At 40.6% G+C, this 23,886-nt stretch overlaps 1 protein-coding gene across 6 annotated transcripts in view; it reads right to left on the bottom strand.

The window, feature by feature from the left end:
• The window catches only part of GBF1 (golgi brefeldin A resistant guanine nucleotide exchange factor 1), a 108,120-nt gene that overhangs the window by 38,917 nt on the left and 45,317 nt on the right, over positions 1-23,886 (bottom strand). For all 6 annotated transcript variants that reach the window (XM_068139748.1, XM_068139750.1, XM_068139747.1 and 3 more), the window contains exons 4-7: positions 6,631-6,762; positions 1,374-1,492; positions 658-766; positions 238-298 (exon numbers count right to left, since the gene is read on the bottom strand). In XM_068139748.1, the coding sequence (XP_067995849.1) occupies positions 238-298; positions 658-766; positions 1,374-1,492; positions 6,631-6,762 (421 nt within the window). The remainder of the gene's footprint in view (positions 1-237; positions 299-657; positions 767-1,373; positions 1,493-6,630; positions 6,763-23,886) is intronic.

Below are 23,886 nucleotides of genomic sequence, written 5' to 3' on the forward strand. Positions count from 1 at the left end.
TGGCTGTCCATCTCTCCTCAAAGGACATCTTAAACCAGGCAACCATCCCTACCTTGATCTCCCTGCAGTCTGACAGGGTCAGCCCAAGAGAAAAGTGCCAAATCCTTCATCCCTTTCCACCTCTAAATAATGACCATTTTGGATGATTTTTCTGAGGGCCCTTAAGTGGAAGCATGGAATCTTTCTGTCCTTAGAGGGCCATCTCGGCAATGCTGAGGCAAACACAAGCAGGTTTACCTTGTGAAGAGCAGCTGCACCATGTCGACCAGAGTGTGCTCTGCAGATTTTCTCAATAACTCTGTGAAGACAAAAACAAATAACACAGGTGTCATTACTCAGTGTGATATTATCAAGAGGCTTCTTCAAGCAGACTCCCCTCCGAGCCTTGTTTACAGAGATTACGGCAAATTTATTAAAACCAGTTCCAACACCACATTACTGCGAGAGGGCCTGGAATCACACGGTGGCGCCACACAGCTGGGGAAAAAGCAGTCAAAAGTTGTGCAGTGAACTAAGGAATCTTCTTCCATGAAGTTGTAGAAAGGCACAATCATATAAAGCGCAGCAGCCTTCCATGGCTGCATGTTCTACAACAGGTCTAGTTAACGCTGAGGCAATTCAATAGTTTCTTAACTAGGGAAGTATGAACAGACGTACCGCTGAGCCTCATTTCAAAGCATATGCGGAAACAGGACTGCATGATCTCACACACAGACTCATTGGTGAGGTGGGCTCCCACTGGAGTGAGCAGCAAGGTTCTCAAAACCTGCAAAGAACAGCGTACACATGTCCCAGAAGTACAATGACACTTGCATACATTTCGGAGAGAAGGTTAGCTTCCTCAAGGACTGTCATAAAGGCTTTCCAGGAGTCATTTCAAACTGAATGCTGACCTCAAGTAACAGACCAGGAGACAAGAACAATTTCCCAAGTCATGTCTGAAAATGGTCTGATATACTGCATGCAACCCAATATTTAAGTTCAGTAACCAGCTAACTGCTGAAAAGTACAGAGTCCAAAGAGGTGCACAGCTCACAGGTCTGGCTCTACAAAGGCTTTGTCTGAAAAACAAGTTTAAGAGCACCATATGCTTAATTTACTCCTCACTAATGTACACCACATACAAAGTAGGATTTTCAGCCCTACCACTTTATCAAGCCCTTAATTTAAAAATAATTTCATTGAGACTTTTAATTATTTTCATTTGGAAAAGCTTTTACCACAGGTATATGAGCCATCTGTTTAAAAATAAAGTCTGTCACTAAGCTCCTGCAGAGCCAAAACATTGTTCCTTTCTCTTCATCTCTATGTAACAGGATATATTCCACAATGGGCAGCAACCATTATGGTAATTACCGTTTCTATCCACTTACCTGTAGGATTTTCATCAAGACAACCTCATCACTTGCATGATCTGTGCCCACAAATCGGGCATGGGTGACAGCATCTGCCATGTTCTCCATCCCCTCCGCTGTGCCCTCATGGCTGGGATCTGAGTGATAAGAACAAAAATACATGACAGAGAAAGGCCACCTACAGCCTACCACCTCTGTGGGGAGACATCTACACAGAGATACTTTATTGCCATCTGCTTCCTTAATTTGTGTGACTCAGTGAGTTGACACTGCAGGAGTTAAAACTCACCCTTCCATAACAGAAGGAGTTTTTTAAGAGGCAGCTTTCAGAAACATTTTATCAAGAGTCTACTTACATTTGCAAAAAGATGTACCCTATCAAAGAAAATAATTACAATTCAGCTGTTACTGGTTCTGTATGTTTTAACACGTCAACTCCTAAGACTGTGTCCTGTTACCTACAATACAGCACAATCAGCTGTTAAATGCATTCAGTTGCTCCCTGGGAATGAAGAGAAAACAGCTCTTAAAAATAGGGACCCAAAAATTTACTCCCACGAAGACAAAATGCCAAACAGGTTCCACTAGATTGAGAAGGAAAAATTGTCTCTTGTTCTGTATCCCTCCCAAGGAATAAGAGCTCGGGAAGGAATGGACCAGTAGCTTTCCCCAGAGAAAACGGTGGACAGACACGCCACAGTTCAGATATTGGAGTTGCAGGCCTCTTGCTTCAATCATTCATCAAGGATCCTTCTCTCTATTTCAGACTTTTGTAGCTACAAACAATGGTGCAGTTGAGAGAATGTTTAGGATGAGATTGTTGCTAGTAACAGTATCTTGTGCCACATTACAGTGGCTTTGGAAAAGCTGCCTCCAGCTTTGATTTCATTCTCACTTAAACAATACATCACTGGGCAAGAATCTTGTTACCTTCCTACCTAAACAGTCATTAGGAAAGAAAAGAGACAACCTAAACACTGGCTAATACCTCATTAATTGGCAATGGGGCCTCAAACTCCAGGAAGAACAGAGCTGACACAAGAATCAAGCAAGGCCTCGTGAACGCTACAGAGAAACTTAGCAGACTCCCTCTGACTCCAGTTGTGTTCGCACCTATAAGGGGCTAAATTCTAGGTCTTAAAGAAAGCTGCCCTTACTGTAGTTCCAAGACAGTAGCCTCCACCACATTGTGAGGATTCTGAAAGGCTGCAGGGTGAGAAAGACATCACAGTTCCACAAAACTGAAATGCCATCCGTGTACTTCAGAATCCTATACCTTTGCATAGGAATAGCATTTCACTTTTGCCATCTGTCACACATCCCTAGTAAGGGTAGAGTTTGCCTACTTTTGACATTATTCTCTTTCTCTCTCACACAAACACCAAAATAATCTTTCATAGTTGAGACTAAGTTCCTCTCCTGATTCGCTAGTTATAGCTCATTGAGCTATCCAGGACTCTGTTCTAAGACCAGGAGGTCAGTTTTTACCTGCTTTGGCAGCAGCACTCATCAGGATGCCAAACTGATACTTGGAAGCATTAGATAAGAGGTCTGGCTGTCAAAGGCAGTTGTCTGGCTCATAACACATTTGGAAGCTACCAGTCTTTCACCAAAAGCAATGAAATAAAAGCAGAGGCAATAAAATCAGCCAACATATATTGTTGCCCCATGCACACTTATTCACAAATGGAAATAAGAGCTTAACCAAACCACCAATAATGATGTAGGATCATTCTAAATTGCCTCAATTAAACTTGGCAAGGACCAGTGGTGCTACAATGCCAGGACTTACATTAGCATTACTATTAATTAAACTCAACAACTACAATAGAAAGCAGGTAAGTGGACATCAAGAGGAAGAAGACAGTTGCTGGAGAAAAGGCTCCCACAGGGAGAACACAGTTCACTCTATTATCACCTCTTCCAGTAGAGGTGAGTTGCTCTAGGGTTATACTAAATCCAAAACACAACACTGTGGCAGCTACTAGCATGAAAAGTAACTGCATTACATCAGAAACCAGGACAGCAATACGTTTAGTCATAGTCACAGAGAAATTATTCATGTGAAAAGGAAATGCAAGTTGAGCCTATGCTGCTTTAACAGATCTATGATTACTGCTTTGCTGTTCTAGCCCCTATCCAAAAAATAAACATACCTATCTCCCAACACACATCATGCCTGACTACTTCAGTCCTGGCTTCCTGGAACAGCTCCACAAATTCAGGTCAGTTTATAAAGTCTCTTGAGTTCAATTAAAAGCAAAAATACTACTACTTTGCAGAAAAAAGATACAGAAAAGATCAGATTGCTTCTTTGCTCCCTTGTGAGTAACCAGTATTAGAAGATGTGTCAATGCCTGCTCAGAATCACTAACAAAACCCCCAGTTTGTATGAACCAAAATATCAGTTTGAAAATTGCCACTTACAATGCAAAGGTCTAGAAACCCCTTCTAGAGGTCCACATTCCATGTGGGGTGTACTCTCACAATCAGTGGCAGAAAGTCGAAAATCCAGGCTCTCAACCATCAGGGAAATCCAGGAAAGCCAAAAGCCTGCTCAGTAATGCCTTAAATGGAACTAAAATAAATCACTAAGGAGACAGTGGAGCTAGAGGGAAGAACAAGCTTCAAACTCCTCACACAGCAAGTCCTCTCACTGGAGGTTGAACAATAGTTGCTCACATACAGATATATAGTTTTTAGCAACAGCAGGAAAAGCATATACCTTTTCTGAAGAAAAGATGAAAAATACAATTGTGAAATTCAGCCTCTGGTCTTCCTGTAGCTAAGGTTTGAGCTCCTCAAAAAAGCTGACAAGCTAGCTAATGCAAAACTGCTGAATAATGAAATAACTGATCTGAGGGAGAAGAAAAAAAAAAATAAAAAAATCACAGTTTACCATTGTTGCACATTCTTCTTGTACTTCAGAAATTGCTGTGTAATTTACTGATTGTAGCTCTTGAAACAGTAGTACTTATTGCAGAGCAGAGGATCATCTCTGTAAGACAAACTATTCCAACTAAACCGCACACATGGAGGACATCAAGTCATTTTATCTAACCGAGCTGCAACTGCACACTATAGTGACTGCAGCATCCAACAGGCTCGGAACAGATCTTTGCATTTCAGACTAATAGAGATGAGATGTCTCAAAGGCTATTCAAGAATTATTATTTTCTAACTATTTTTAAAAAATGCCTGTCAGCAATACTGGCCTGAAAACTAGACAGATAGCCACCTGCTGACTTGTGACAGAGTAAGAAAAACAGTGAAACAGCCTAAGGTTTAGCAAAGAAATACTTTGGAAATAGGAAGAGAAAGCCATCTTAGGCAAAGATCAGAAGAGTTTGGCTCTTTCACTGCCCACTGGTTTTTGACCCAGTGTGTACAGCAAAAGCCATGCACTCACAGAATAGACACAGCTAATGATGCTTTTGAAAAAAGTGCTGGTTTCACCCGTCAATTATGCAGCTCCAAAATGCACCACAAATATCAGCCACGCTGAAATTTCCCCCCTGTAGTTATGCCAGAGTCTGTCCTTGCTTGAGCCATACAGTTTGAAACAGATTCATACATTAAGGTCAGCTTTAAGCATCTCCTAGGCAGTCTTTAGATTACCTTTAGGCTTATATTACAAGGAGAAATATACAACCAAAAAGCTTTAATTTAACAACACAACCCTAGCCAGATGTTCAGTCAGCACCACTAATCCCAGCCTCACTGGTATCTGGAGCAGCAGAAAGGACAAGGCCGCTGTGAATGTCACCTGAAGCAGCAACAGATGTCTTAGATTACAAATTCTTCTCCACAACAAAGACCAGGCAGAGGGTCTTTTCCACTATCAACCTCAAAGACACATGCTCACCAACAGTTACAGGAATGCACCCTTGCTGGAGTGACCTAATTGATATTCTAATTAACAAGTAGCTAGAGAAACACTGGAACATTGAACCACATTTTCCCCTGTTTCTGCCTCAAATCAAGAATTTCTAGCCAGTTGCCAATACAGACATTTGCCTGGACATGTGATACCATTCTGGTGTTCTGACCCCACTCTAACCACATAAGAAGAGTTCAACCCTCACTGTATGTTGAAACTAATATACTCTGCATTATTGCTTAGTCCTTCAGAGGCATGTTTACAGGCTAATTTATTAAGATTTCTGTGTTGACCTATGAAGTGACATCAATATTGCATCATTTTCATTATTTTTTGCCACTTAATCATACCAAATACTGCCCACTAATTGATGTCTTGATACACTACATCTCCATTACACTCTTTTTTTTTTCCTTCCCCATACAAGTCTTCAGTTTTGCTTATTTTAATTTGAGGTCTTTCCCACAGAAATACCCTACATTAAGCCCTTTCTTTCTCTAATTTACCTTATGTTGACTGCAATGAACAAAACATTTAAAATAACAGCATCAAAAATTCAACAGTGCTCACTTACAATGTAAGGGAGGAAAACAACTGAGAAATCTGAATTTGGGGAGAGCAAGACAAGTAAAAGAATTCTCTCTGAATGAGACTATATAAACAAACTATATAAACTATATATACAAGTTTTGTAATTCACACAGGTATGATCAGAAAGTACTAACAGAATTTACACCCCCAAAAAAATCAAGCACCAGTAACAACAGAGAAGGCAGACAGAAAGCCAGCTAATGAGTTACCACAAGCCAGCTGAGCCATGGGAACTGACCACATGCACATTATTGTTCTTTCACAAATATAAAGGAGAACATGCACATTTGAAAGTCTGAGCAACAGCAAAACTGTCTCTGCTACAACAATTGAGACAAGCAATGGGTACTGGCACACCACAGAACAGGGTCTGGGACTAGGCCAAAAAACATCCTCAGTCTGGAGCAGAAATGTTAGTTCACAAAACTAAATACATTCTACTGTGTTTATGTACGTTAGAACAATCAAAAATGGGATTCTCCCCTCCCTGGCCTTTTTGCTCAGACTGTATTAAAAAGCAGTTGGTGACCACCACAGTTCAGCAGAAGGCCATAAGCACACAAGGCAGTCAGGGCAGACCAGAAGCTATGGCTTTGTTTTCACCTGTTGCTGCAGCACTGTGGAAGACCAGCAGATATGGTATTAACAAAGTGCAGCTGCCCATTTCCCCAGCCTTCATGATAGCTTTCTTATTTCCACAATCTCCTCATTAAGACTGTATCCGTGTATCCTGGCCAAAGACATGTCTCAAGGAGATACATTTGCCTGGCATTTTGGTAAATCCCAGGATGCCACATAACATACCTATTAGTGCATATGACAGGAACTTATTCACAGAGGTGAGGGCCAATCCAGTGATGGGGCCTGTAGTGTCTTCAGAACGGATTACCTCCAGGAAAGGCCGAAGAAAGACGTTGGGTTCTATTTCAGAGAGCTCTGTTAAAATAAAAATAATTTCAAAGAGCCATTAAATTACACTTGAATCACTAGGATACATTTTCTCTAAGAATCTACAGCAAGCTTAATCTCAGAGGAAGGAGGCCTGCTTAGTCTCAGGAGGCTAGTGGGAAGGTCAGGGTTGCTTTTAAATATACACACACATGCACGCACACACATGCACACATGTGTAGATAATGCAATGATTTGTGAAGTTCACTTTCTGATGATACTCAAAAGAACATTATATAAACACCACATAACCACTGCTGCCTACATTCCTGCTTTAATTAACTGGCAGATATGGTTGCATCTTCTTAGTGCTCCTGGGATTGTGTGATTACATTAACTACATAGACCTTGCCCACCTTCCCTCAGTACTGTAACATCCTACTAAATATATGGCCTCATGCTAATTGTATGCATAGTACAAATATACAACCAGGTTAGATCACTTGCAGCTCTCTGAACATAAGTTGTATTTCTGCAACACTAGAAATTTGCTTGGAAAAGAGGAAAAAACCACAAGACAAGTTTAAAAATCCTTCTGTGTAGTTTTCAGACTATCTGTATAAACCTCTCAATCGAAGTAGAAAAAAGGGCACTTGTCTACCTGCTGCTTTGGACAGCAAGTATCCTCTCTAAAGCTGCAATACAAGCAGATAAATGCTCTAAGCTGTTAAGATAGTGAAAGAACAACTAAGGAGCTTTCTGAAGTTTTCAAGATTATCAATGGAAGATTTAGGAATGAAAAAAAAAAAACCAAAACAACAACACATACAAGAACAGCCAGAACTAGGGAAAGTGACACCACCACCACTGCCCCTCCCCACCCCCCAAAACCAAAACACCAACCAACCAAAAAACCTAACCCAGAGCACCACAAGGAATAAAGGAATCAAGTTAAGATGAGTCCTGAGGAGGATTTAGGAGAAAATGCATTAAGAAGCAGGTGAAGGCAGCCACAATACAGCCAGTACACAGGCAAAGAAGAGTGCATTAAAAGTAACTGTAATAATCCTGAGACCAGAAACCTTTAAGGACAAATACTTGGCTCAAGCTGCTGAGAGCTACATTCTATTCCTAATAAAAGTTAACAAGTCTACTGGTTAATAGTGTCACAGGAACACTGGCATTTATATTTTTCATGATCCAATATTGCACTTACGAGCTTAAGGTGAGGGAGAAAGAAACCCTGTAATTCCTGATTCCTTAGACTAGCTGCTGCTATTCTGTCTACCAGCATAACTCACTGAAATAAATACAGGCAAACCTTACTGAGTCTAAGATCAGGGAAATTCAAAGTAAAAAGCATGTTAACATAACTGTGACAAATTATGGTGAGGATGCAAAGCAGGAAGAATAATGCCATTTTGGGGGGTTTAAATAGTTAATACCAAAGTGCAATAGTTTTGCTGTTAACTAAATCAAAACTGCAATTAAAGAAAAGAATGTTTGGAGTCATTATGCAGTCTCCTGCCTTTCAGCCACTGGTTCAAATCAGGCCAGGACTACTAACTTGTGAGAGGTTAAAAGGAAAGTGATGATTCAATTTCTTTGGCTCAAGATCCTGGTGTGACATTACAATTACGTCACCTCTCAATAGCTCATGGAAATGCAGATGATTGTAAGACATGCTTTCATCAATGTTTATTTAAGTGTGTTTTATAGAACATTTTGTCTAGTTACAAGCACTTGCATGATATTAAACATAGTAAGATACTATGGATCAACACTCAAGCTCCTCTTCCCTCAAACTGATCCTTTCTCTAACATTCAGCACTAACAAAATCCTGTCAATTCTCCCAGTTTTCTTTGACCCAGCGAGACACAGGATGGAAAAGCTGCACCTTGGTTAGTAAGAAGAATGGGACCTCAACAAACATACACAGCTGCATTGGTGAAATGAGACAAACTTGCTAGCAGAGGATAGAGGTTCTGCTCTCCATCAACCCATTCTCAAGACAAAAATTAGACATTGCCTTTAGACTGTGGGAAGTTTTGGCTTTTTCTTTCAACTAAAGTTGTGAATCTTAGAAGGTTAGATTCCTCTACATGCTGTAGAACTATTTCAGACTAGGTAGCTGATGCTGTGCTATTAAAACCAAAAACAAATACAAAAAAACCCCAAACCACCAAAAACTAAAACCCCCCCTACTAAACAAGATGAGAGTATTTTTATTGCAAGATGTACCCACTAAAGGACTACTGTCTAAATGATCTAAATTTCAGTGAAACACGAAGCACACTGCTAATTGTCTGCATCTGTGGACTATTAACTTCATTACTACAATGAGCTCTTCTGACCAGCAGCATTTGCAGGCAGTGAGGAATTACAGGGGTCACCAGCTCCCTTTTCAATGCAGAACTCAATCTCAGTAGCAGTACTTGCTTCAATAGGAAGACTGGGAGCACAGAAAAACACTCATGCTGTAGCTGTTCTTGCTATATCCTGTCTTGAAGCAGATTACTCTAATTGGCTGAAGTATCAGCTCAGCTTCTGAAAATGGTATTAAAGCTACTTGGAAGTTTTTAACCATGTAAAAATTTTGCAACCATGTCAGTGAATCAAAGATCAGTCCTTTTAATTCAAATCTCATTTTGCTCAATGAAGCTAGCTCAGAAGCTCTGTCACCAAAAGGTTTTCATAGCCTTATATACTGAATGTGACAGTGCCCAGAACCAACCTGCCAGCTCTTTCAGATCAGTAACTAAAACTGCAAGGTGTACTCCATGCTAACTTTTATTACCAGAGCTCAAATTTTATCTAGAGCACAGAACAGCAAGAACACACTAATGCTCTTTTCACAATATTTTGGTAAGGCAGGGTCATAATCTTTAAAGGCAATTGTTTTGCCTAGCAAGTTGTATCTTCAAAGAGACACTACCTGAAGTCTTGATGATTTTTTTGGCACCTAACTGCAAAAAGACTCTCCTGAAAATATCCACAAACCTCAGAAAGTTCAGTAAAATCAATTATAACTTTAATAATTCCTTTGCCAAAGCAAAGGCTATGTAAAGTCAATACTGAATGCCTGGCAGTACATGCTTAACTTTTACAAAAGCTTTCCAAAAAAAAGCAGCTCTGATTTTTCAGCTCTCTGGTTCTTGCTCTGCTGGATTCAGATTCAGGCATTACAAGTGAGGACACCATAACCAGTGAGATACTTGAGAATTGCTGAGAGAGAAGTTTCTCCAGGTATATTTCCTAGCAAGAGACATTTCTCAGTGTTTGAACTAGAAAACATCAGACAGTTACCTAAGCAGAGAACTATTTCAACTCTGAGGAAAACCCAACCAACCTGAACAACACATACCCCAAAACCCACCAGCCCTGCAAATGTGACTTCAGCCTCAGGTATTACAAGGGGGAAAACTGAACAAGTGGACGCATGGAGAGCAAAATTTCACTAGGGACTTCTCCAAGCAGCCTTCCTTTTCTGTCTATTCAAAGCTAGGGAAAACTATATTAAAATATGATACAGCCTGGGCTGCTTTGGGGACTAGCTGGAAAGCATTCCCTGTTCTTTTTATACAATTCCCTTAAACAAAATCTCAGAATCACAGAATGGTAAGGGTTGCAAGGCACCTCTGAGGATCACATAGTCTAACTCCCAGGGAAGCAAAAAGACACCAGCACCAACACTACATCCAAAAATGCTCAGCTAATCCAAAGCAGTGCATGTAGCTTGAGAAGGGAAAGAATATCTTAAATAGCATATCAGAAAGCCAAACCTTCAGGCTGGCAATTTTAATATGACAGAATTCCTTTGAGACCACAATGCTTTCCTCCATTCCTCCTATGGATTATTTGTGCTTAAACACACATGTCCATGAAGATATTTAAACAACTAATTCAAGTTGAAGCACCTAACTCCCATTTCAGCAATCCCATCCAGCCATTCTGACACTTCAGCAAACAAGCTGAAGGGGATGCTGGGCATCCCCTTTCTCCTGAAGCACAGAAGCAGGTTCCCCTTGGAAGAGGTTTCTTATTGTTAGCACACTGTTGGCACATTCCTGATCTAAAACGCTCACATAAGCTGCTTTCTCTGGCAGTTCAACTCTTTACTCCTGAATGACTCTTATCAGGATCGGCTATGCGTTCCAAATCAGAGTAAATGAACAAGAAAAAATTATTTATGACAAGTTATTTCAACATCATTTGTCCCCAGGACAGGCAACTGCAACTCAAACCACATGACCTGGACTCCTCTTATGCAGCAGCTGTTGGCCTTTGACGCCCAGCCTTCAGAAAGGCTGTCTCAGTTGTATCCCACGCACCTCCAACACAGACGAGCTCAGACAAGAGCAATGTTTCAAGCATGCCTTATTATGTTCACTGCTTGCATGCTGAACTGTACAACCAACAGGAATTCTCATTTCTTCTCAAAGTGAGAAAAATATAAAAGGCAACACTCTAACAGAGAAGTCCAGCTCTTCACAGCTCCTGCCTAGGAGCTCAATGAGTCTATGCCACAGAAAATTGAGGTACCAGCAAGTGCTTCCTGCCTCACCAAAAAACACACTTTCTGCAAAAACTGCCTTTCTGGCCTATGGGACTTTATAAGCATTTTAGTCTCAGTCCATTTACCAAACAACTAAACATTTTGCCTTTTCACCCAAGGATGAGAAGTCCCTGACGTCTCTCAGCAAGTTAAGACAGAATAGGAATAGGAACAGAATAGGAATAGGAACAGAATAGGAATAGAATAGGAAAGAATAGAATAGACCAGACCAGACCAGACCAGGTTGGAAGACACCTTCAAGATCATCGTGTCCAACCTATCATTCAACACCACCTAATCAATTAAACCATGCAACCAAGCACCCTATCAAGTCTCCTCCTGAACGCCTCTAGTGATGGTGACTCCACCACCTCCTCGGGCAGCCCATTCCAATGGGCAATCACTCTGTCTGTGTAGAACTTCCTCCTAACCTCCAGCCTAAAGAAGAAAAGTTTTAAGTAAAAAGGGCAAAACTGTAGCTGCCTTCTAAAGCCATCCAAAAGTACTGAATCAGCCATACTCTATATTTTTTAAAATATTCCTGAAGTCTTAACTGCTTAAATTTTATCTTATTTTCACCCAGATTACAATGAAGGATCACTGGGAAACAAGAGATTATTTTCTGTTAATCCCATGATTATCTGTTAACTAATTTAGAGATTAACAAATCTAGCAAACAGAACTACAGTAACTTGCTCCTTTAAAATTTGAATTTGCTTTATATAGAGCCAGTCAGATTAGAGGCCCACAACATTATATGCATATTGGTTCTACACCCTTCAGCAAAACTACAACTCCAGCAGCTCTACATCTGATGACTAGAGGAGGCCTTTATTTAACCACTTCACAAACAAATTCTTCAGACTGACTGGAATATATGCCAGCAATGAAAGACATGCCCCAACTTCTTGTAGCTTCAAAGTTTAGTCCAACATTTAATTCCAGTTCACTAAGAGCCAACTGATGTAGGGGAACAAGTGTAAAAAAGCTAAGACAGATGATCTTAATTAGCTTGTTCCTGAATATGTTGCCCTCTGCACAGTTCTAGTAGTTTCATAGTTTCATTCAGGGTTGGAAGGGACCACAAGGATCATCTAGTTCCAACCCCCCTGCCATGGGCAGGGACACCCCACACTAGATCAGGCTGGACAGCGCAAGGTTTCAAGTGTAAAGAATCCTCTTCCATCTCTCCCTGTAAGGAGGGTTGTTTTGGTCTTGTTTTTCTATCCTTGCAACACAGTGCAATGCATAGCAGATTTATAGAGATTTTCTTATCTGAAATGAGAACAGAGTGCTACTTAAAAATCTAAGGTTTTAACAGATTAAGAGAACTGGATTCTGACAGCCAGGGAGAAGCTGAGGAGCCACGAGTCTAGATGTCTATTTCTAGAAATGCTGCAAGCTGATTTAAAAGGCTGCTGGAATTGCACAACACAGCATACAAGTTCACCATAAGGATGTAGGGAAGCAAGTGTTGCATACTACTGAAATCAGTATTTGACTGGAAGTGTTGTCAAAAGCTTTACGTATGATTTAAGTAAACACCAGCCCAAAATTAGGGGCAGTCAAACCAATGAAGGAGAACTGAGAATTAACTGCAAAGCTTCTCAGTATGCTTGTAAAATATACTCTTTAGAGCTAATTCTCTGTGAATTGGTCATTCAGGGGCTCAGGCCCACCGTATCAAGAGGGAAATTGTGCCATTCACAGCTACACATGAATGCAAGGCTAGAATTACAAATGCAGTTTGACAGGGGGAACCCAGAGCTGTCAAGCCTGTTCTATTTGCCTAATTTCATTACAATGGCACAAATGCTTTCATTTGTCACACTCCAGCTTCATGTGTTTTTCTCCCTTTCATTAAACATGACTTCAACAAATTATTGTTCCAAAGTACCAAGATCTCAAGCACCCCTTAGAACTGAGATTTTTATTTTGGAGAAGAATGACAGAATGCATACTGAGCATTTGACTGTTGATATTCTCTGGTCAGGACAGCACTTAAATACTTCTTATAGAAGAAAATACTTCATTTCTACCAGTGAAGCAGGAGCTCTGACAATCCCTCCAGTGTTAGCCATTAGTTATCCAGTTTTTCATCTGATGCCATGCTTCAAATTCAGCTGTTCTGATTACCCATTAAAAAACCCTGGGTATTTTTCATGAGCAGGTACTTGCAAGAGTATATTTGGCCAAAATTAAACTGGAAACTCCAGCTGTGTCTCCATTGTTATTCCAAGCCACCCTATTCTGTTTCAGAGGGAGTGATATTATGAGAAATAGAAGATACTCATTTCATTCACACGGAAAATAAATGCCATCAACAGTTGGAGCTACACAAAGCATAAGCTTTCAGGGAATAATTGCATCTTGACAAACCCGGCCCACCATCCAACAACAAAAAGGTGAGTAAAATGCAGGTAAGCTTTACCTTTTGTCTTCCTTTAGAACCAAGTGAAATAGTTTTGAAGTATTTCTTACAGAAAACCCTGAATTTCAGAACCCACAGGCACTCCTCTGATCCTATGACATTCAACTCTAAATTAAATTACTAAACCAAAGCAAAAAGCAGTCATCCCATGACAAATTCATCCACCCTTGACCAAACGCTGATAGTTATTGATCTTGCTCCTGTTGTGAATTAGGGCCAGGTTTCCCAAGGTTCCCTCCTAATACGAGAAAGGAAGCATGGCCACTCTAACAAGGCCAACTAGGCCAAATGAAACCTATGGGGAATTGCATTGCACACTGCCAAGTCCAGAGGATGGACTGATCCATCCATTTTACTGACAGCACAAGTTTGATGTATGTCATGTTTAAGCACTCCTTTTCTTCTCCAAAAGAAATTGGCACATGTCGAAGGCAGAGCAATTAGGTTGTAACACTCTACAGAACTCTATTCAGTCAGTGGACTTGTTTCACTGTGGTATTTTACACATCTTGCACAGTACCAGGCCCAAACTAAATAGGCAATTTAAAAGCCCAGGAGAAATTAAAACTTCTTCCTTGGTATTTTAAAGCACAGTAATTCTCCACAGCTTTGTGTGTCTACCACTCTCTCATTGCAAATTCACCATGTTGAGAAAAGGAAAGCTTCACTATTTCTAAGAGGCTTGAGAAAAAGATTACAGTTTAATCATCAATTAGCTATCTGGATGTTACCCTGTTCTGTTTACCCCTTCCTCAAGGGAAACCCATGAGTGCCAAGGGGAAAAATTAAAAGTAAATTGAAGAACAACAAATCCCAAACAAGCCGAGACATTTCTTGTGTTGTCAGAGAATCTAAACAGCATCAGTGATTGACACAAAGTCCAAAGAATGAAATGAAGAAAAGGCTGATGGCCCTAGAGGAAAGACAACCTTTTAATGACAAAAATTTCTCAAAGGTTTAACATATCTCCCTGTTATGATTTACACAAATTTTTCTATCTGACCTGAACTAATCTAGGAAACATTGTGCTTCACCATGTTATTGCCAGGAAATAAAATTCCCAAGTGTAATAGCAAAACACAATTGTCCAGATCTCAAAAACCCACGGCAGTGAAAAGAGAACAGAAGCAAAGGAAGAAGAGATTGGTTTGTGGCAGTCAATCTAGATGTTGCCATTAAGACACTGCAACAGCAAAAACATTAGGCAGCTTTTTTTTCCCCCCTATAGACTACCCACATTAAAAGGTACCTTGATTCCTAGAATGATGAAAACAAGTGAGTATTAGGTACTTGAGAATGGAGCAGGTAAAGACATTAATTTCTGCATACTGCTATGTGCTAGAGCAATCTACCCATACAAGGTGACAACAGTTCATGAAGGGAAGCAGAAGCTTGAGATTTAACACTCATTTACACTGAAGAGATCTGTGAATGCAGTGCAACCTTGGTCACTACTGAACAATATTATTTCCATGATGCCTATCTTGGAGTTCAGAACTGATACAATGAGTAAGTTTTTCCCATGTCCTGGAATCGCGCATCAACTGTAAAACAGTAAAATGACTGTGAAAAATCAATGACAAAAAACCCCCAACAAACCTATGTGAAGAAATTAAGGGATCCCACACATTCCTAAAAAAAGTTAGTTGTCCTTACAGCAGCCTGGACAGAGGAATACACAAGCAGTTACTTTCTCTAGCAGCTGGGAGGATAAATGTTACTACTTTACCATATCTAAATATGGAGACAATAATTCACCCTCCATTAACAAACCCGCATTAAATACTAGGGTCAAAGTACCATCCCAAAGGAAAGAGCAAAGTTTATTAAAAGATGAAAGGTGAAGTATTTTTTGATTCCTATTCTGCCTGCTCCTCCAGACTCCAGGGATCTATACTTATTTAAACAGAAATTATTTGCCTTCAGCAGAAAAAAAATGTACAGGTAGTTTGGAATGATTCCTCTTCCAAGCAGCAAGACTGATGCCATTTGGGGCTCAGCCTGAACTAGCTGTTCTCCAACAAGAGATGATCTTCACTGGCAAGGTCCATAACTGGCTTTCTTAAACCATTGTTTTGACCAAGAAAACTTGCAAAAGCCAATTTTTTCCTGCAACCTGTAAGGTTAAAGGCTATAGATTTTGTTCTACTTGCACTGTCTGAAGAAGCTGATGTGATAGAAATTAATGAATTTTAGGCATTTTGGATTTCTCATTGTGCTCTACCCAGTTCTAAAAACTTACCCAGGATGCTGATGATCACATCAGGAGGTCTAAACAATGATACAAATCCTACTTACACTAGAATCATAGAATGGTCCGGGCAGGAAGGGGCCTCCAAAGGTCATCTAGTCCGACCTCCCTGCAGTCAGCAGGGACATCCCCAACTAGACCAGGCTGCCCAGGGCCTCATCAAGCCTCGCTACTATTTCACAATGCAAACAAGTAAGGGTAGCCTATGAATTAAACTGTCTCCATGTGGCAACATGATACTCTCAAGCACCAGAGTGAGTAAAAGCTTCCTCTGCAACACCTTTGGCCACTGATCAGCTGTAATCCAGGACAACTTTTTTCTGCTCACATCCTTAACATTTGCTATTTAGACATTTTTTTTTAGAACATAAACAGTCCATTTGTATACTGACAGTTCATCTCTCTCCTAGGAAGACTGTAAACACCAAATAAAGGTACCGTATGGCTTGACATTAACAACTCCATGGCCACGCATCAGCTTCTCCAAAATGGTCATTTAACAGATGATAGATAACAAGTATCCTGAGCAGCAGGCTTATACAAGGAGTATGAATAACATCTTGGTACGTCGGCTACTAGCACTATACCTTAGGAAGGGAATCACAGAACATCAAGGGAAGTGACCTCCAAAGATCATCCAGTCCAACTCCCCTGCCAGAGCAGGATCACCTATACCAGATCACACAGGAACACATACAGGCAGGGTTTGAATATCTCCAGAGAGGGAGACACCACAACCCTGCTGGGCAGCCTGTTCCAGGGTTCTGTCACTCTCACAGTGAAAAAAAATTTTCCTCATGTTTACATGGAACTTACTATGCCTTAACTTCCACCCATTGCCCCTTGTCCTGTCACTGGGTATCACTGAGAAGAGCCTGACTCCATATTCTTGGCACTCACCCTTTTCGTATTTTTAAGCATTCTCCTCTTCTCCAAACTAAAGAGCCACAGATCCCTCAGTCTCTCCTTGTAAGGAAGATGTTCCACTCCCTTAATAATTTTTGTGGTTCTGCACTGGATTCTTTCAAGCAGTTCCCTGTCCTTCTTGAACTGAGGGGCCCAGAACTGGACACAATATTCCAGATGTGGCTTTACCAGGGCAGAGTAGAGAGGGAGGAGAACCTCTCTCAACCTACTAACCACACCCCTTCTAATACACCACAGAATGGCATTGGCCTTCTTAGCCACAGAAGCACATTCCTGGATCATGGTCAACCTTCCACTAGAAGCCCCAGGTCCTTTCCCCTTCACTGCTCTCCAGCAGGTCAGTCTCTAACCTATACTGGTCTGCGCAGTTGTTCTTTCCCAGGTGCAAGACACTACACTTGCCCTTGTTGAATCTCTCCCTTCCCAGTTCTCCAGCCTAAGTCTTACTGAATGGTAGCACAACCCACTGGTGTGTCAGCCACTCCACCCAGTTTTGTGTTGTCAGCAAACTTGCTGACAGTGCACTCTGTGCCCTCATTCAGGTCGTTGACAAACATATTGAATAGTACTGGTCTCAGTACTGACCTCTGAGGGACTCCACGAGATAGAGGCCTCCAACTAGACTCTGTCCCATTGACCACAACTCTCTGACTTCTTTCCTTCAAGAAGTTCCCATCCACCTCACTACCTGATTATCCAGACCACACTTCCTCAGTTTAGCTGCAAGGATGCTGTGGGAGACAGTGCCAAATGCTTTACCGAAATCAGGCAAAATACTGGTTACAGTTTTTAAGAAAGTGCCAAATAGATCTATTTTAGTCTGTTGCAAATGTTTTTGATCATGCCCATGACAGACAGAACCACTAAAGTGCTTCTGAAGCTCAAATGAGTGATCCTGTCCTAACTCTATAAAGGCCACCACTGACTTGTGCTGTCCAGCAAAAGTGATCTAAAAGTGACAGCACAGCACAAAACTTCAACTGACTCAGATAAACAGGGCTGTTTGTTCAAGCCAGTCCTCAGTTCACACACTCATGTAGGCCTCTGCAATCCCTCTCTCCTTCCCTTAGGGCACAACACAGCCTGGCTCCCCACAAATGTAGAACACACACTGAACAGGTCAGTGGACATAACTCTGCTTTAACCTCTGACCCCCAGCATTCCTGCTGCCATGACCTGTGGGATGGAACCATTATACTTCAACAGCATTTGCTCCCAAGAGTTGGTAAAAAGCAAAGACATAAAATTTGTCTTTTGATTTTCAAGCCTAGACCTATAGAATTTGCTCTGACAGGATATAAGCATATGTGCAAAAAAAGCCTTGAGCATCACATAGTAGCAGTGTCCTTGATCATAGGCAGGTAAACCAGTTTAGTCTCAGCCTCTGCCATTTGTCTCCTCTTCATGCTTTTGGGCAAGTCACTTCATTTATGTTTCGATTCCTCATAAGAAAAGGGAACACATTTGGCCTTTTTAAGTGCTGTGCCATTACATTACCTGAAAATAATCTCAAAAAAGCAGCTCATTGTAAGAGCAATCTAATAAGGGCTTCCTGCCCTATCATCCCATGTTTCCCCCCAAGCAAAAAATTAACTAAGACTCTCGGTGAAGGAAACTACTTTTCAAGTTCATATTTAAGTTAAGGAAATACGACGAGTACAAGGTAAGATCAAAGTAATCTCAATAATCTATTACATCGAAAATCAGTAGTTCATTTTGTGAAGTATCAAAGAAATCAATAGGGACATTCCAGAGTTACATTAAGAAACAACTTGGCATTGCTTATCCACGCACTTTCTGGGATGTCATTATTAACAAATTTTATTTTTAAAAAGGAAAAAAAAAAAGAAGAAAAAAAGGCAACCTAACTTTCAGGGGAGCTAACAAGTGAGGAGAAGAAAATAATGATTTCCTAAAAGGCAGCAGTTAAACAGCCAGTAAATTGTCACAGCCTTGTCAGAATGAAACCACACGACACAGAGCAGCATTTTGCTCAGCTTTGAGGCCAGCGCCTAAAACCAGAAAGCGACTCTAGGTAACATAAGGACTTTGAGGGCCTTTCAAAAAACTTGGGATGAAATCCCAAAGCTCTGGGAGAGCAAGGGCAAGCACCTGTTTTCCTGAACAGTAGATTTTTTTATGCTGCATGCTTTACACAGAAGCTGCATTATTCTGGAGAAACTGCATTCCAGCCAAAAGTGCACAGTTAATGTTTTTTGCAGCTCCCAGCCTCCAGTGATGGATGACCATTTTATAATGAAATACTTTATGCTCAATCAGCTTGCAAATAATGGATGTTTCATCACACTGTATTAAAAAGAATGTTTTTGACTAAAAAAAAAAAAACAAAAAAAAACCCCAACAGACAAGAGGATCAGTGATGAGCAGAAGCAAAAGTTTTTCCTGTCAAGGGTGGTTAGAAAAATACAACTGATGTTTCACTTTCACATTTCCATTGCTCTCCAATAATAAGTGAAAATTATGTATAAGCTAGTATTTTCTCTGAAAACACTTGCACACAGGTCCTGGTCCAGACTATTGAGACATTAGAATATTAAGTTTCTGCAAAACTTCTTTTAACATCACAGCTAGATTTCCACAAAAGCTCAGGCTAATACCTAAGCATTGCCTGAAGATAAACTTTTTGAAATATTTTAATGCTCATTCATCATTACAGAAACCATTCCTCAGACATCTCTTCACCAGACATGGGTTTTCTCCTCCTAGCACCGCTCTCACCTGTCAATGCTGAGTGATAAACCAGAGAAGTAAATGACCTGCACTCAAAGATTACCATAATTTCTGAATCGAGGTGTGGAATCAAACGTTCAAATTCAACCGATAAACTCATTCAAGACTCAGCACTTGCTGTTACACCAAAACTGTTACTGTTGGTACACACTAGAGGTTAAGAAATACCAGAGCTTACAAGACTCTATTTAAATCAACACTAGCCCTTGAAAAATTCCACAGCAGAAGCACTCATTTGCCTTTAAAAAAAAAACAAATCAACCCACATCTCTTGACACTTCATCTTACAAATGTAGCCACTCTAACATTCACTGAAGTTCCCTTTCCCAGATCTTCTATTGGTTAGCAGTAGCAATAACTGAATACAAAGCAGGAACTCATTCCAGAACCATCCCTAGAAAATATAAATTTATGATTTTCTAAATCAGTGTTCTAAACAAAAGCTGTAGATTCAGGCTGTAACTGAACTGGAAAGACAAAACAAAACAAAAAACCCCAAAACCCAAACAAACACCAAACAATCCAACCCAACCCGACATTAAATCTATCCTTTTCTATTCTAGTGTAGAATAGAATTCTATTCTAGTGTAGAATAGAATAGACCAGACCAGGTTGGAAAAGGCCTTCAAGATCATCAAGTCCAACCTATCACCCAACACTATCTAATCAACTAAACCATAGCACTAAGTGCCTCATCCAGTCTCTTCTTAAACACCTCCAGTGATGGTGACTCTACCACCTTCCTGGTCAGCCCATTCCAATGGCAAATTACTCCTTCTGTGAAGAACTTCTTCCTAACATCCAGCCTAAACCTCCTCTGGTGCAGCTTGAGACTCTGTCCTCTCATTCTGCAACAGGTTGCCTGGGAGAAGAGACCAACCCCCACCTGGCTACAACCTCCCTTCAGGTAATTGTAGAAAGCAATAAGGTCTCCCCTAAGCCTCCTCTTCCCGAGGCTGAACAACCCCAGCTCCCTCAGCCTCTCCTCATAGGGCTTGTACTCCAAACCCCTCACCAGCTTTGTTGCCCTTCTCTGGACATGTTCCAGCAAGTCAACATCTTTCCTAAACCGCGGAGCCCAGAACTGGACACAGTACTCAAAATGAAATAATCAACCAAATAAAACCAAAACTATCCAAACAAATCAAAACAGAGAACAAACACCATATAAAATCATAGTTTACCAAATTTAGGGACTTACAGAAAACTAAAAAAAAAAAGGAAGCATGCTGCTCCTGTCTAACAAAGCATCTGCTAAAGATACTAAGTCATTAAAAAAACAGAACCTTAGTCCTGAGTCACAATTTCAGATCTAGAGCAACTCCTCCAGTGACACTATAACCACCTCAAGTTCCACTGAATTCAGTTAATTTACAGAGCTTCATGCTACTGTTTGAAGCACTGCAAATATTAATCAGTCCAAGATTTTAGTCACAAAATCAATTCTCTTCCCCTCTCCATTCCTCAGCTGAAGGCTGGCACTCAATGAATCAGACCAAAGGGAGAACAGTTTCCAGCACCTGCTTCAGCTTTTAAGTTTCCAATTGAAACTGCTGTAATCTGGCAGCAGGCCCCCAGAAGATGTCATTTTTGTGTTCTGAGAAGTACTGAATCACACTACAAAAAGAATCCAAATAGAGAAATTAGTGAAAGCAGCAGCAGGCAAAGGAAGCCACAACATAACTTCATACGGCCAAAGAGAAAGAGCAGCTGAAGAGAGAAGGTTGAGCGGAGCAGGAGCGAAAAGGCCTTTGAGATCAAGTCCAACCTTGATGAGTCCCCTTCCCTAGTATGTTTCCTCTGCAACTATCTTGTTCATCCTCTGCCTCACCGTGATTACTACGGCCAGTGCTGAGTACGCATTATTTTCCACATTTGTGACATTGCCTTTGTCAGAGAATGGTGTAAAATGACTCAATCCTATTGTGTGATTTGGAATTGCTTTATTACTAGACATTATAAACTAGGGTTGTTTACCACAGTAACATTAAGATTTTAACTTAGAAATACAGAATACATTCTCTCTTGAGAAGAAAGCCAGTACATTCCTTTTATACCAGCATGCTGAGGGGAAGCTTTTTTTTGTTTGTTTTTTGTTTTACACAAGGATACACTGATAATTCAAAAATGTAATTCAAGACATGTTTTTCCTCATACAGAGAAATAAAGTCAAGCATATTTATCCCTTGCTACAATAGCTCTCTGAAAAAGTGATTGCAAAACTGAAGCAAGAATATACCTGTAAGCATACTCCTTTCATGAACAGGAAAAAAAATCCTCACTCTAAGCACAACAGACTGCTTTAAAGAAAGGCACAGGCTTTATCCCTCATCGACATGGTATCTGTATCATCTTTCAAGAATATGATTTAAGGCTAGGAGTCAGAATGGCAAAAGTACTAAGATGAATGCAACTTTACTAAGATAAGAACATTTGCAACAGTATAGCAGCAGTGCACGCAGTAGGTAAGATGCACTTGCATACTACTGGCAGCAGTTTAATCTCAGTTTAGATTTGTCACTAGCAAAGGGAAAAATGGAGGGGTGCAGGGATTGTACAAGTTGTCTCCTTAAATAGAAGCATCTCCATTTTTTTAGAGAAGCTAAATCTTTTACGTATATCCCATCAACACTGTACTTAATCTTATCCCCTTCCCTGGTATGATCTAATGCTTCCAGATGTCAAGGTTTATTTGATCACAGAAACTGCTCACTGCAATTTTGCAAAATGCAGAGAAACAGAAAGAAGAGTGGAGAAGGGGTTAACCCACAGCTGGGAGAAACTTTCCCTGGAAAATTGGAACACATGCTGTGGCTGTGACTAAATTTCACACTGGTTCTGTTGAGTACAAACATCCACAACTGTGTGCATTTGAGAGAGTCGGAGAAAAAGAAATGCTCCTTTTATATTAGCTTCACCTGCTAGGTTCCTTCAAACAGATAATGACATGCTCTAGGGAACAGCAGAATCCTTCAGATCCACTTCACATTTCAAGCAGAGATGAAGTGCCATAGTGGGGGATGGAGGGATATCAAAATGGAAGTAAATCTTCCCTCCCCTGCTCTCACATCTTTTGGAACATACTGGAAAACCAAGCCTGTAGTCTCCTAGAGTTGATTCTGCCCTTTCAGACTAGATGTGTCAGCACAGAAGTCACCTGAGTGGACAGTGAAGGCATCAGTGCCTTCTGAGTACATAAAAAGAGGACATGTAGAGAGTGAACAGGGAAGAGTGTGTGTGCGCACACACATGCACAGGGATTTTAAACATCAACTTGATTATGTTTTAAACAAACAGGCAGCACTTAGCTGATCAGAGATAACTACACAATGGAAATTAAGAATTACAAAATCAACCAGCACAGAATCCCAGGAAGACTTGGACTGGAAGAGGTTTCTGGAGGTCACCTAGTCCAATCTCCTGCTCATGCAAAGGACTACTCTGGAGTTGTACTAGGCTGTTTAAGACCTTGTTCAGCCAAACTTTAAAAAGTCTCCATGGCTGGAGATTCCACTCTCTTCCTATGCCCCAGTATTTAACTCTCTTCAGAAAGAACTTCCCCCTATGCCTAAATGAAATTTCTCCTGTTAAAAATTCATGACCCCTCTAAAAGATGTCTGTCTCTTTTCCCCAACCTAAAAGAGAATCACAGAAGACTGCAATAAAGTCTCCCTCGGTGTTTCCCAGGCTAAATAAACAAAATCCATTTCCACACACCATGGAAAACAAAACCCCTAAAAGAATAGTAAGTGCCAGTCACAAACCTGATTATAATGAGGATACAGTGGAAGAAGCTCAGATTCAGTGGTGTGGGTGGGGAACTTCCAATAATTCAAAGTATGTTGTGCAGTTCCCAACCCTGGAGATATTAGAAACCTGCCTGGATGTGGTCCTGAGCAACCATTTCTCTACAGCCCTGCTTAAGTAGGGGAGTTGAACCAGATTATCTCCAGAGTTCCCTTACAATCTCAGCCATCTTGGAGTTCTTACAATTCTACCTTGACAGCCATGCTACTGGAAAACAAGGACTTAGCTACAAGGAGTTAATTGTTTATCCTTGAGATTTACAGAGGACCACTTGGAAAAATGAAACCTTGATGCGAATCTCAAACTATTTTAAATAACTCCAGAATTAATTAAGATCTCATGATTTAGGCTTTACTCATGACTTCCAATGATTGAGGCCATCAAACCCAGAAATCAACTGTAGAGCTTATTGAGCTGTTCTTTTTAAAGGTGCCTCATATAATATGCAA

This window comes from Melanerpes formicivorus, unplaced genomic scaffold (genome assembly GCF_026170545.1).
Source record: "Melanerpes formicivorus ecotype bairdi unplaced genomic scaffold, bMelFor1.0.p_v2 SCAF_6, whole genome shotgun sequence".
NCBI lineage: Eukaryota > Metazoa > Chordata > Aves > Piciformes > Picidae > Melanerpes > Melanerpes formicivorus.